Genomic DNA, 14,936 nt, shown 5'->3' on the forward strand with positions numbered 1-14,936 from the left:
GTATTGCATATATAATTTTATTTCGTACTCCAAAATGTCTACTATATAAATATATTTTTCCGTGTTGGCATACACCAAGTATGGTTGCGTACAAATAAACCATGCATATCTAGTTATAGCCATGTTTTTTAACCCACATTTTATTTTATACTTTTAGTAAGAAAACATTTAAAACCATTTCAAATACATGGTTTGCATTTCTTTAATTTGTAAGATGTACTATCTTGAGGTTTATTAAAAGGTGCTTGTGTTTGTAAGCTGATCATGATCACTTTTAAAGTAGATTATACAAAAAAGTTTGAAAGAAAATGCCACAAACTACAAGCACATATAGGCATATTACGTGAGTTTCGCCTTGTGGGCTGGAAACAGCTCTGGATTGACGTCCATAAACTTGATGGCATAATCATCTGCTCCAATGACAACAAAATGATGATTGTAAAATATAAGATCCGCACCTATGCATGTTAATGAATATAAAAAACGCAATTAAGATACTGATTGTCAGCTACCAATCAAAGCGTTACAGTGCATGTATAATTGATCTTACCAATACTGAAATCACTTGATTCGTAAAATTTGGACGTGACAGGTTTTTTAATTCGACGTTGTTCAAGAAACTTGCCGCCAATGATGCCGCTATTGCGAGAACAGGGCTCAAACACACTAATGGTGTCATCAGCTAAATGGTATGTAATGACGAATTTGCGATCGCGATCTACTTGTTTGTTTGATTTGAGGCAGGCAAGATATCGCAGCTTAACACCATCATACAGAATGAGCTTTTTAAAATCCTTTTTATGTGACGGTTCATTACCAATTAATGTTACGTTTGGCTCTGCAGTCGATCCATTGCTGTTTTCAGCACGCAAAGCTGCTGTATGAGCATCAAAAAAGGGCAGCACGCCAGCATCTTCGTCATACAGATCAATCTTTACAGGATCAAACTCACTCACTCCGTAGTTTTCTCGATAAAATGATTTGGTAAACTCATCACAATCACAAATCACAAACGGACGGCCATATAAATGTAACACTCCACCAATCATAAAGTCCCGTTCGGTAAAGTAATCATTGCTGTTTTCTACACCCGAGTCGGCATTGACTTTTTTCATGTGAGGACGTTTGGGTAGCTTGCAGCGACGGAGAAACAGAGCATTGGATTCACGACCAGAGTTTGCTGGAATAGATTCACGAATTTCAATCGTGTCGTCTGAAAGAAAATAATGCACAACCATATGACGCAAGTCTCCAAAGACAGAATTAGTGTCGTCCCAGACACAGTAGAATCGAAGAACACGGCGGTCGTTTTCAAGAAACTTTTTGAGGGAAAAGTTGGGGATGGATGGTCGAGTGGCTTTCATTCTGCCCAATAGCTCGTGCGCTGAGTTTCATAAGGATCAGCAGGGAACTCGCCATTATCAGGCACCGTGATTTGGATACTCGAAAGAAATTCACGAGTAAATTCATCGCATCCGACAATCATGAATGTGCGCGAGTAAAATGTAACTGAATGTCCAATATTAAAGTCGGACACTATGTAATGCTGATCAATTTTCGAGTTTGGTTTTGGAATACGATGGCGGCGAATTAATGTGCCTTGCGGAATACCGCTATTGACTGTTTTTGGCTCACTAACATGCACAGAATCATCCTCGAGATAAAAATAGATATTTACTCTAGGTGTTGATTTCCAGTAAATGTATCCAATAGGTTAATATACTCGCCAAATAGATTTACTTTTACAATACAAAATTCAAATGAAAAAACACCTACCGACGAATGCGATACTTTTCTTCTCTGCGCTCATGCACTGCTTCCTGGAAATAGGCATAGAATCGCAAAACCTAGCCATTGACAATTTAAAAGTTGGCTTGTAATTCAAACCGCAGATAAATATAACCAAATTCAATCAACTTGCCTTGCGATCAAACGCAACCCAGGCTGGAACATTTTCTCCTTGATTTTCGCTATGGGGATATATATCCAACGAAGTATGTATTTTGCTTTCATCTTGGCCAACTAGTCGTTTTCCACCTTGAGACATTGCATTATAGTACCGAAAAAAGTATATCCATTTAGCAGGGTTGACAGGAGTGATTATCCTGACAAGTATTTACAAGTCATAGAATTACCAATTCCAGGAGCATTTCCTTTAAAAACGGCCACGCCATTGCAGTAATCGAACGCATGGGATTTACGTTCATTAGACTGAGCCTAGTTTCCCGTATTTAAATAGCATTCAAAAAACACGGTTGTTTTCAAAATTTGAGACCAGATATATAGTATTCCAATAATACAACAGATATCAGTACAAGTTGATACACTATTGACATGATAGAGTTTTACATATAGATGGACATGGAATCAAAAGTCTATACTAGGTTTTAAAAATGATGGAAAAGGTTTGAATACAACGCGTCAGATGGCCAGAGTAGTAGCCAGATTGAAGGTTGATATGTGGAAATTAAGGAATAGCTGCAGACAGATAAAAGGAATGCAATGCAACAGAGAGTATACATACTTTGTCCAGTTTGAATATGTATCCAGGAAGCAAAGGTAATTGTCCTTGCAAAATGCCAAGTTTTTGGTCGATCATTTGTGTCCAACAGAATTAGAAAACACACGAGTAGAATTAAAGTCGAGTCTTGGCAAGAATATAAGCCAGAAAATGAAAATACACACGTGATCATGAGTTGGTGAACATCTGAATGGACTCGAACAGCAAACCTTACATGGAAGGTGCAAGGCAACGACCACTGCGTAGGACTTGCTTGAAAGATTCTTCACGGGTGCGTTTTGTTGAATTGATATTTTTGGTTCGAGTATTTCTATTGTAACAATACTGTGCTATGGCATTGAGTTGTCCGGTCAACTACACGAACTTTTGACTGTCGTGACTAACCTCGTACTTTGTATATATCTGGATCCTGCTGATGCTGAATGTGTTCTCGTAAAACTCCATGACATTGCTCAACAGATGTTCAAGTCAGATATTCCAATAGACTCTCACATTCAACTACAAACGCATATTCCTCGCTCTAATTCAGTTGTGTCTAGAACAGCAATACCAAAACTGTCATCTAATCCAACTAAAACCAACTCAGAATCTACATTCTTCCACTCCAGTCTTACAGGAACTTACATGACTGGTTCTGATTATTCTTGCCATGTTCCAGTCAAACGAGTAGTTCTTGATGATGTGTCCAATCGACAGCCCGACTTGTCCGTATGTTTTCATATCTTTTTGGCTCTGCTTTTATCAATTGTATATTTTCATGTCTAGCTGATATGCTAGACTTGATTGTACTTGTTAATGTCAGTTGTTGATGCAAGCCTTTATTCACTGTTCAACATATTTTATGGATTAGATTCAGTCCAATTCAAAGCGCACAAAACGTGTCCAGCCATTGGAATCGACCACCAAGCCATTGCGACCTTTGTCCACGACAGTATATGCAGCCAATCAGGCTACTCAATTATTAAATTCACGTTCAACCAAGGCTGCAGTTGTATCACGAAACGATGTGCTGATAGCCAAACAAGCACTGCGGCTAAAGGAGCGGGAAGCAGCAGTTCGTGCTCGTACTCACTCTCGACCCATAGTCAGATCTACCATTCCAATGGCATTGGCTGATACCAAGACGGTTTCTACACATACACATCTGCCCTCTTCATTATCTATGCCGACAATCAAAGCCGACAAGAAATTTAAAGTGCCATCTCGACCCAATCCGACCCAACACCCTGTTTCTGAGTCTACTTCGTTCTCTGAATCTGTATCTTCCACGTCTACAGTAGTCAATTATCGTAGTAACAAATATGCCCATGTGCAATCCAAAGTAAATAGTTGGGCAAATAGTAGTGTTGGATCCAATGTAGATACTTCAGGTACAACACTTGTCTCGGGTAGTTTTATTGATACAAAGGAAAATAGTGACCTTTACGAGATGGGTGTCAATCATAAAATGTCGAGTCGCTCCAAAAAGACTGTGTTGGATGCTGCCAGTTCTTGCAGTCTTGTTGAATCAAAGTCTGGAAAACCTGTTGGAAGGATTGCGGACGAGGATGCTGTTATGGAAGAAATCAGCTGTTCCAATAATTTGTTATCGACTCAACCTTCAAGATCACAGCCTATTTCTTGCAAAGCGTCTTCCAACACAGCAACTTTGGCAACGCGACGCAGGTCTTTACGCAATGACTCTGCCTTTGTTGAAAAGTCTGACGTGCATACACTTTCTGAAAACGCAAATAGATTGGCAGTATCAGCAAAACGTTTGTCTCAAAAAGCTGTCTTGACAGAAATGGGTCAAAAGCTGAACACGAAAACTCCCCAAGAAATGGTGAATCGTTTAAATAGTCTGGCAGGACGCATTCCCAGATCTGTCTCTGCACCTTGTGCTAAATTGCACGTTCACACTCATGCATCTTCAGCCATGTTTCGTTCTAGCTGTATGGCAACTGAGCGTGATTCCAATATACTCCTCGTGTCCGAGTATGCCGAAGAAATCTATCAACACCTCATGAAAATGGAGATCCATACTATGCCCACACACATCAACTACATGGATACCATTCAACCGAGTCTTGAGTGGCACATGAGAACAAAGCTTTTATGCTGGATTGTGCAGGTTCATAACAGGTTTCGACTGATGCCCGAGACTCTGTTTCTTACAGTTAATATTATTGATAGGTTTCTTTCACTTAAACAGGTTTTACTAGAAAAACTTCAATTGGTAGGTGTGACGGCTTTACTGATTGCATCCAAGTATGAAGACCGCATGGCACCAGCTATCGGAGATTTAGTGTATATGGTGGACAACGCGTATCTACCTGAAGAGATTCTTCAAGCAGAAAGGTATATACTTGGAATGCTTCAGTATGAGTTGGGGTATCCCGGACCATATGGATTTATGAGGCGAGTATCTGCAGCAGATGGATTTAATTCAAGAGTGAGAGGGATTGCCAAGTATTTTTTGGAAGTTGCAATACTGGATCAGAGACTACTGAAACACAAGTCTTCGATTCTAGCTGCAAGTGCAATGCTGTTGGCACGCAAAGTAGCACATGATGCACCATGGGTAAGTTATGAATGCTTGAATGGTGCACGATTACAACAGCTTATACTGACCATTAAAATGACTGCATACAATAGACAAGCGAGCATGTGAGAACATCAGGCTATACAGAGAAAGAACTGCTTGAATGTGTGTATACGATTCTTGAGGATGTTCGGATAGTTGGACGTATAGCATTCAAGAGGGAATCGGGCGAGAGTGGAATAGATGAGAGCGAGACTGATGTGCTGGTGGTGTACGACAAGTACGCGACGGAGCGATATGGGTCAGTATCGCAACACATTACCAAGTTTCTACACACTATGGGATTAAACTGAACAGAATGTTATCAATTCAATAAAAGATGGAATGCCAATCGAATCGAGTTGAGGCGAGTTTACAAAACTTTGTCAATTACGAGTTCCAATTGAAGGCTAGTGTTGGTATCTACACTGAACCATACACATGCAACCACACACTAAGACCGAGAGTACTACAGATAGTATGAACAAACCAACTGGTTCTAGCCAGTCTGAATCAATCAAAGATTCCAGATCTGCTGGACACAACACTACTGCCGGAACAGCAGCTGCAGAACAGCTTCTGTCGGGTCGTATGCCACACCCAATGTCAGGAAAGAACAGAAATGGCTATGGCAATAGAGGCCAGTCCAGCTTTTATCAAAACAGCAGTAGCAACTACCGTAGCAATAATGGACGCTTCTACAAGTCCGACTATTCCACTCGTCCTCCAGTGCGTCCTCACTTTGATTATCCGAGCATGAGTAGCACTCAGAATAGTAGTGATGCTGCAGCAATGACTTCTGCTTCTTCTGACAAGCAGTGTGGATGGAGTGCTGTCCTGCTGCCTGACGATTCCCAGAGGTTTGCTCCCGATCGGTTTAAAAACTCGACCTATAAACCGTCTAGGCATCAATCTACTCATGATACTGCTCATGGTAACACTCTGGAGAAACAAAAGCCTTTGAATATTCTACCTCATCCCAGAAACAATATCAATAAACGCAATTCATCCTCGGCCGTAGTCCAGCAGAAGCAGAACGAAAAACCTCTGGCTAATAGCACGGGCATTCCTGTTTCCAAACAGCAGCGTGTGCAGTCTATAGTCGCTGCTACAGAGTCCGGAACCCCTCCGACTCTTGTTAAAACGGTATGTATAAATTATAATATGTTCCGATCGGGCCATTCCAACTAACTCGGCATCACTTGTTATAATTAGTTGTCACAGTCCAAGTTTCAGGTTGGAGAGATGAAAGTAACATTAACTAGACAGTCTTCTGCCTCGGGTTCGGTTTCTGTCGATCCTAAACCGCAACTGGCTGAATCTACTGTCATTTCCAATGGAGGGTATCAGCAACATCCCAAACAGTACGGGCCTGCTAAATACAACAAACATGGAAAACCTGCTCACAAACAAGGCATCAATGCGTCTTCATTTAATGCTTCCTCTGGTGCATCCACTGCAAAAATCCATCACAAAGTGCATCCAAACGACAGTCTAGTATCTGCTTCTATTCCTGAACATAGTGTTCCTAAAACAGGATATGTTAAAAGAGAAGCGGTAGATGATGGAAACACATTCAGTGCAGCAAATGACACAGTAGCAGAAGTAGTTCAAGAGTTTCCCGTAGATGATGAAATGCAGGCATGTTTAACTAAACAGCAGCGAAAAACAGAAACTAATACTCAAAAAAAGAGAACGAACAAGGACAAATCTAGACAGAAGCGATCGTCACCAGTGTCCAGTGTATCCGATTCAACCACCGGCACTAACGATCCTGATGCTGTTTCAATCTCTGTTGTTGAAAAAGGCATTTCTTCTTTGCGTGTCGATCGGACCATCGAGTCTGTCAGTTCTACTCAACTAGTATCTGAATCTGTTGGTTCACAACAAACTGAGCTTAAAACGGGTATTTCCCACCCTATATCTAATGGCACCACTGTCAACTCTACGATTGCTAATACCGTGTCTAATGCGATGGTTGCTGCTCCAACTTCTTCAGAGTCTCTTGGTTCACAACTCGAGTCTGGTACCGACAACATTCATCAGCGCGCTGCTGTGGATGCACCCGAGTTTGTGCCCATGTCTGCACCCACGACTGCATGGACCATCACCACGTCTGATTTGATTCAACCGATTGCTTCGCCTTACCATCCTTACCATCAGTCCTACTTTCCCTATCCCATTGCTCCTGGATACCCATACTCTTCATATGGCCAGTTTGGAGCTCCATTTATAATGGATCCCAATGCTAATGCTACAAATACGTCGGGTGCTCATGCCAGCGCGAGTTCTCAAGCAACTGATGACGGAACCACCAACGTATCGCTTGTATCAGCTGCAGTGCCTATGCAACTTCAACAAATAATGACTCCCAATGGCATGGTCATGTATGCTCTGCCGAGTGGAATGATGATGGGACCCGAGTATCCATACATGCCTATATTCTATCCTCCACAGCAGATTCCAGGACAACATGGACAACATGGACATCACTATCCTCAATCCATGACTCATGCAAACGTTACTCCAGCAGCAACAGAACCCAACTCTTCTCAATCGCATATGGCACCCAATACCAACAGTATGCAGCCAATTCAGCAGCAACAGCAGTATATGACCCCTATAATCCCTGGCATCTCTCCTTACATGTATCCTATACCACCTGCTCAATTTATGACTCCCATGATGAACACAATGATGCCTCATATGCAAAATATGATGGTATCTGAAATAAATACGTCGCCCGTATCTACATACATTTCCTTGCCCAGCCAGGAAACATTGGGATCAGCAATGGTTCTTTCACATACATCGGTTTCATCAGCTATTACTTCAAATCCTGTCGGAATCTCAGCTCATGGAAACAGTGTGTATATTCCACCAGTACATCTATTTCATCGTCCTAGTTCCTTTCCTTGTCCACCAGCGGAAAAGTATTCTGCACAGCATCAGATATATCGACCTCACTCTTTACACAACTCACACCAGTCTATGAATAACCAGTATTTTACTCATGGTCAGTCGCGTGGGCTTCAAGATGCTCGACCAGCCCCGTCTGGTTCTAGAGATCATTTTCCTTCTACTCATGCAGCCGCTAGTGGAACTGATTCTCGCAATCCACTTTACGGACGCCAAGACCCCAATTTCAATCCATCTTGGCTGTAGTGAGTGGGTAGGACAGCTTGTTGAATCATGATATTCACGAGTATTCTTTTTCAATCTTCAGCATACTGACTATTGGACAAAGTCTGTAAGCCTACTCTACTGTGACTGATTTGGGTGATCATTTTAGTTTTTATTGTTGCTTTAATCGTGCATGGCTTCAGAGCAAGTTGGGCTTTGAATAAGCAAACAGAGTATTATTGTCGTTTAATAAAAGTCAATATCACAATTGCATCATCTTGATTTAACAACTTGTCTCACAAAAGCAAAACGTGTTTATCGCCTTGACGGTCCTATTCACGTCAAATAGAACACAAAGAGCAATAAACAGTCATGAAATTCATATTGAATTTACTGGACAGTATCGTTTGAACTTGTTGACTACACATTCACTGATTCAGTAGGGTCTGTCCATCATTCAACACACTGCAAAGTGTAAACTTCATATTGCTCTTGAACCCTATTGACAATTGAATAAAAATGACTTTATACGGCATGCGATGCCAGATATTAAGAATGACAATTGAAAAAGGCAATCCGTTTACAGTAGGAAACAAAGAATATGTAATCATTGTTTATTCTGAAGCACAATACAGGCAAGATAAAAGTTTCATTTTACGCGAATATGGCTATAAAATAAATGTATGCCATAATATTACAACTCGGGTTTGAAAATTCTTTAAAATGCACCATTTAGACAGAACAACGATTGCATCATCAGGAAAAAGTAGGATAGTATGTCCAAAAAGATATATACTTGTCAGCTAATTAAATACTCTTCAACTCGGTAAAAGTGGCTTTGATTCCATAAAAATTAAGCTTGCATTGTAGCAGGTGCGGCACATATAGGCTCGTCAAAATCTGTTGTATTCTCTATGCTTGACAATGATCCTTCAGGATCAATATCGACTCGGTAGTCATCTTGCAACCGCAACAACTCCCGCTGTGTAGGTGTCAAGCTCTTTTGTTTGTGCGATTGATCAACTGGATTTGGCTTTTTCTTTGCAACAAATTTTGGAGCAGGAGTCTTGAGGTTTGGATTAAAAAATACGCCAGTAGATGTACTTTTAGTATGATCCTTACTAGTAGGCAAGTTTTGATTTTTAAAAGAAAACGGCACTCCACCGCCAACATCTTTATCCATAATCGATTTGGTTGCTGCTTGCTTTGCATCGGGTTCGGTCTCAAGTACTACTCGTCGATTCTCCACATCAATGGTCATTACTCGTCTAGTTTTTTGCTCAGCCTTGATCCGTTCAATTTCTTGCTGTTTACGCAAAGCCAAACCACGTTCCTCTGGTGTCAACCATTTATTAGTGGTATCGGAAGAAAGATCAAAATCACTTGCAGCATCGTGCACTTTGGTTCTAGAAGTGCTGTGGCGATCAAAATCTAAAAGTTTGTTCTTGCGTGCTTGCGCTTTGTCAAAATCAATAGTGGACTGAGTATCCAAATTAAGTGCAAAGTGACGATTAGAGGCCTGAACTTGATTACCACATGTAGAGCAAGGACCTTCGCCTTCAAATACACAAACAATTTTGCCACAATTAAGACAGTTGGATACAAGCCCATGTAGTGCAGCTAACCCGATACATGGTATAAAATACACGGTTGATTAGTCAAGAACAATCAAATAATGTTGGTATTTGAATAGTTAAAGATGATCTGTGTAAATACAAAATATCCCATAGCAATCCTTTATCAATACAACTTCATACCCATGCATTCACAAACTGGTCGGCCACCAAATCCTGCAGGTTGATTACCAACTTGTTCCATTGCTTCTCGATCTTTGATTTGCTTTCTTTGCTGTCGTTTTGACACACCACCAGATAGGTGTGGCTTTTGATTGTTGCTATTGGAAACTGAAGGATCTTGAGTACTATATTCACAGTAAACTGATCAGCTATTCAGATCTATCCACAGTTGAATGTTGCATTTGGAACCAGATCCACACTATAAAATACCTTTTAGAATACAGTACTTCACCATCCAACCCAAACCTTTGCTGCGACTGTTCCAGTTGCATCTGTTTCAACCGCTCATCCTCTAATAATTCTTGCTCTCGCTGTATCGATGCTTGCTTTTCTTTCCTACTAGCCGTTGCTGTCGATGACCATGCACCTACAGTCTGCAATGGAGGAAACCGTTTCGTCAAAAACTCGCTGATAAACTCGAGCGATTCCTCTGTGGTTCCAAGTAAATCCTAGATGAGAACAAGGCATTGTGAGCACCCTGTTACATCAAGAGTTTAAATAGTATCAGTTTAAAAAAGGATGAATCAACCTGAAAGTAATTGGCTGCTTCATCTTTTGTATCGAGAGTGAGAGAGTATGTGATAAGTTGATGGACTTCATTGCGGGGAAGACTATGACCTAAAAGACGAATCACTTCATTTGTAGCCCAGTCTTCAAGCTTGGTAGACATTTATAAATGGAATATGATGGTTGCAATTGTATTGATTCGAGTCGTATTCACGTAAAATAAAAACCGAGAATATCAATAAACAGCCAATTCCCATCAAATTTATTAAAACTGTTTTTTGAATTCCGACTGTTTGATTTTAATGGATTATTATCTGAAATATGTATTTGATACAATCAATGGGGTTGATTCTGTAACATGTCCTGGCAGAATGGAATGAATTCAGCATCTAGATCTACCTATTTCAGATTCACCTACAAATCGGCGTATTTTGCTTGATGGTGCACACAACCCATTGGTTGCTGTAGTTTGTGCAGACTAGGTCAACCATCAACAAAATGCAATAGCGTTACTTGCACATGTGTACTGGATTGTTGAATTTACTAATGGAATAGATATCCATAATTTACTTTCATGCCTTGTTCAACCCAAGATCGTGTTTGTCGTTCCATTTGCACAACCACTTGATATGCTTTGGATTCATTCAGAAAATGCTCGTATTATTGCACATGTGGCCGATACACTGATTCAAGGCGATACGCCATCGCAATGCTTTGACAGTTTTGCAAATGCGTGGAACGTTATCACATCTAGTAACACCGATTGCATTGTTGCTATTTGTGGTTCACTTGATTTGGTATCTGAAGTGTATCGCACTCTACACATGACGTTTTAGAGTCTACTTGAATTTGTGTTTGATGCACCATATTTGTAATAAATACATTTGCATTGGTTGATGGCTTGCATGCATACTATCGTGTATTTTGAGATGCTCTAATGCATTGAATTGACTAACCATCTAGATGCAACCCAACATGAATGTGCGGAAAATATCACATCAATGTACTAAACTACTCTAAACAATACACTATAACCAAAGTAAATTTGAAATCTACACATTCATCAACACAATCCAATAGACATACATATACAACAAGATTGAACCACAAACAGTCTAAAGTTGTGGAAACACGACGGTAGAATCAACAAAATGGAAACTAAACACCATGTGGCAAATGAGTGTTTAAACTAAGCTTTTTTAAATTCAAAGTGATTTTATAAAACAATTTAATGGTTTTATTTAAAAGTTTATTTAAAAGGTATTTAAAAGGTATTGGAATAGGGTATTTTTAACAAGTTATTTAAAAGGTATTAGTGGGTATTTTTAACAGGTATTAACTGGGTATCAGTTGGGTATAGTGGAAGGGTATATAGTGGTGGAGGTGGAGATGGAATTGAAGCTTCCTTCCAAAAGCTTCAAGTCCAAAGTTTAGATCACCCATCTCCGCTTTGGATTTCGCGGAGGATGGGGTTGATCTGCGTCAACCTCGCAGTTGATCTTCCGTTTTTTGGAAGATCGCTCCTTGATACAAGTATCAATGACAGGAGCACTGCTCGTGTTGCGCCGCCGCGCCGCTCGCAGGTCTCGCTGTTGGTTAAGTAACTCCAACTTTGCAACGTCTTGCAAGGTTGGTGCTACTTTAGCAGACCAAGTATTTTTTGGTTTGGTCTGCTTGACCAACTTGGAGACCTGCTCCGGCTTGACCCGCTTGACAGACCCACGAGCCTTTTTCAGCTCGGTCTGCTTTGCAAGTTTGGGCATCTAAGTGTGAAAATGGTAAAGTTTAAATGTAAGTCATTGCTGTTAATAATGGCATACAAATGCGTCAACTTACTTTTTTTCCAGCCTTGGACTTGGACTTGACGCTTGGCTGCTCCACTCCTGCCAGTGTGTCCTTTACCGGATCACACGCATTTGTAGTCTGGTAAAATAAAAAGGATGAGTACAAACATCTATACAATTACTAACCATTTCAAACATTTCAAGCACTATTACACTTACATTTAGTGGTTTGGATGGAGCGTCATCCAGAGCGAATCGGACCGTCTTTTTTGGTCGCTCATCCAAAAAAGACTCGGAACTGCCAGCATTCTGGGATCCTTGCTGTTGCTGCATATGATATCCATCTTCATATGCAGCAATCAGACTCTCCAGGATCTTTCCAAACCCAGCCCCGGTTTGGGAAAGATGCTGAAGAGTCTCAGCAAGGCGTGGAACTTTGACAGTATCCACCAGAATGCGCACTCCCGGCATGAGGTCAACCTCAATACCTGGGAATGTAGGTGCTAATGTAATATAAAGTAAACAATTGATTTAGTAAATCACATACATTGATATACCGCTGACATTTAAAACTATATATTACGCGTACCTGGCAGATCCTCGACATCCACGGGGATGTCGGTGTCATCCATGTACACGTCAAAATCCATGGGATTTTCGACGTCCATGGGAATCCCGGAGCAATTCGCAACCGGTTCGGTTATGTCCATCGAGACATCCGACCGGTTGCATTGCTCCATCGAGTCAACCATGTCCACCGAGTTATTCGACAACAATATGTTGCATAACTGGCGACCTATGGGTAACTCGCGCAGGAACCCTTGCTTTCGGTAAACTTCCCGGAAGCTGATAGAATCCCTCAGTGATGACATGGGCTGCCACACTTTTGATCTATCAGCTTCACCGGGAAGCTTACTGCTTGTGTACATCATCTGGTCAGCCTGTCAAATATAAATGGTTGACACATACCAATAAATAAAACATTAGTCAACCATAACTATACAGTTGTATCAATCCAGCACAGCTTGTGCAATTTCAAAGCTAAACCCAAGATTTATACTAATACAACCAACTTACTTTATACCGAGTTTCAAAAGGCGGTTTGTCACACGCCAAAACCCGTTTAGCATAGCTGTATGACAGCATAGATGCTTGAGCATCGGTATAATGCTCAACGGGTCCTGATGAATGGCCAGTCACTGCTGAATCTGGTGCAATGGACTCTGCAGTATATATGGTTGATACTGTAGAGTCACATTGCTTTCCAGACTGCAGTATCCTAGCTGCCTCAATCAGGGACGAGACTATAATGTAAATGTTTTAAAACAATCAATCAGTCAATATAATCAGTATAGTTACCATCAACACACTACAGCCTAAACAATCCACAATACATGCATTCACATCCAAAACTCGTAAGAAATTGATACAAAAATCACACACTTACTTGGTGAAGTAGGGATTCTTGGATCATTGATTGCACTGATTGTACTGATTGTACTGATTGCACTGATTGGGCTGGATGTATACACATCAGTATATATGTTTTCCTGATTTGAACTAGTCAATCACAACATTACAAAATTATGCACAAACAACAGTAAAAGTTTAAAGTAGCATTCAACCCATTGTCCCATAAATCAAATTAGGCATCAACCAATTCAATCCCAAATAATAATCAACCAGCACATCATACCAACCAACACAAATCACAATTGATACACATCGAATGACGTTCAATGACATTAGATAGCATCAAAAACAGTCAAAATCATTACCATCAAAGTCGCGTAGTCGGAGTCGAATCAACAAAATTAAATTCGGCAACGTTTCGAGTCCATCCCAAAATACCGTAAATGCAATCATCAAATCGTAAATAATACACATGCAAGTAAACAGTCATGTTAGCAATGTGCTGTGTAACCAAAATACAATATTCAGATGCACAACTATAATACAAATACTGTACTGCATACCTTTCTGGATTCATGCTTGCTTCGGCAAGGTGTGGTGCATTTTCACAAGCATTGGTTGGTTGGGGAATAGTGTTTTGCACACTACGGCGAGGCTGTCTTGGAGAAAGAGCCGATAAGATGTTGAGACGGGACCACAGTGAATTCATTATTGGTGTTGTAGGGTGTCACGAAATGGAAATGGAAAACGAGTTGATCTCGAAACTTGATAACAATAATATGGGTAGCAGTTGTAATAGTTGCAATAGTTGCTGCAAACTAATACGTTCAAACAAGTAGTGTGTATGACTGTTTAACAAAATACACAAGGGAAACAATCAGATCTGAGATTTGGATCAATAGGTAGGTAAACAAGCGAGTTTTGAATCAATAGGTAGATAGACAAGTAAGATCTTGATCAGAAAGTAGGTAATGGTGTCGGATCTGGACAAACGATGCACTATTTAACTGAAACAATTGACATGCGAATCCCCGACAAGCCAAACTCTTTGCACGTAATAATCAAATACATTGCAAAAACGTCCCGTAATAATCAAACTATCATCAATTAATTGATTATTTTACCTTGAATCCCAGACTCCGCACGCATCGACCTGATGGAATCGAGTAACACAAACTAGCTGCATTAATGCATCAACACATGATACTTTGAGTTGATTGGACCATATCATC

The 14,936-nt window shown here is 40.5% G+C and overlaps 5 protein-coding genes across 5 annotated transcripts; 2 read left to right on the forward strand and 3 right to left on the reverse strand.

Moving 5' to 3' along the window:
• Positions 1 to 339: 339 nt before the first annotated feature.
• BATDEDRAFT_25121 (uncharacterized protein) lies at positions 340 to 2,047 on the reverse strand (the record flags this gene model as incomplete). Its single annotated transcript, XM_006678963.1, has 5 exons — positions 340 to 458; positions 551 to 1,384; positions 1,444 to 1,679; positions 1,777 to 1,847; positions 1,940 to 2,047. 5 exons carry the CDS (start codon positions 2,045 to 2,047, stop codon positions 340 to 342), a joined length of 1,368 nt encoding a protein of 455 aa, XP_006679026.1.
• Positions 2,048 to 4,454: 2,407 nt separating this feature from the next.
• BATDEDRAFT_11455 (uncharacterized protein) lies at positions 4,455 to 5,395 on the forward strand (the record flags this gene model as incomplete). The annotated part of the gene is made up of 2 exons (XM_006678794.1): positions 4,455 to 5,081; positions 5,156 to 5,395. 2 exons carry the CDS (start codon positions 4,455 to 4,457, stop codon positions 5,393 to 5,395), a joined length of 867 nt encoding a protein of 288 aa, XP_006678857.1.
• A 127-nt stretch (positions 5,396 to 5,522) lies between these two features.
• BATDEDRAFT_25123 (uncharacterized protein) lies at positions 5,523 to 8,246 on the forward strand (the record flags this gene model as incomplete). Its single annotated transcript, XM_006678964.1, has 2 exons — positions 5,523 to 6,227; positions 6,297 to 8,246. The coding sequence occupies 2 exons, from the start codon at positions 5,523 to 5,525 to the stop codon at positions 8,244 to 8,246; spliced, it is 2,655 nt and encodes an 884-aa protein (XP_006679027.1).
• An 811-nt stretch (positions 8,247 to 9,057) lies between these two features.
• Positions 9,058 to 10,670, reverse strand: BATDEDRAFT_88748 (uncharacterized protein; the record flags this gene model as incomplete). Its single annotated transcript, XM_006679238.1, has 4 exons — positions 9,058 to 9,824; positions 9,962 to 10,125; positions 10,211 to 10,449; positions 10,530 to 10,670. The coding sequence occupies 4 exons, from the start codon at positions 10,668 to 10,670 to the stop codon at positions 9,058 to 9,060; spliced, it is 1,311 nt and encodes a 436-aa protein (XP_006679301.1).
• A 1,267-nt stretch (positions 10,671 to 11,937) lies between these two features.
• BATDEDRAFT_88747 (uncharacterized protein) lies at positions 11,938 to 14,413 on the reverse strand (the record flags this gene model as incomplete). Its single annotated transcript, XM_006679239.1, has 7 exons — positions 11,938 to 12,270; positions 12,344 to 12,430; positions 12,511 to 12,794; positions 12,881 to 13,232; positions 13,369 to 13,595; positions 13,739 to 13,851; positions 14,268 to 14,413. 7 exons carry the CDS (start codon positions 14,411 to 14,413, stop codon positions 11,938 to 11,940), a joined length of 1,542 nt encoding a protein of 513 aa, XP_006679302.1.
• Between the last annotated feature and the right edge of the window lie 523 nt (positions 14,414 to 14,936).

The sequence above is a fragment of the Batrachochytrium dendrobatidis genome (assembly GCF_000203795.2).
Source record: "Batrachochytrium dendrobatidis JAM81 unplaced genomic scaffold BATDEscaffold_6, whole genome shotgun sequence".
Lineage (NCBI taxonomy): Eukaryota > Fungi > Chytridiomycota > Chytridiomycetes > Rhizophydiales > Batrachochytrium > Batrachochytrium dendrobatidis.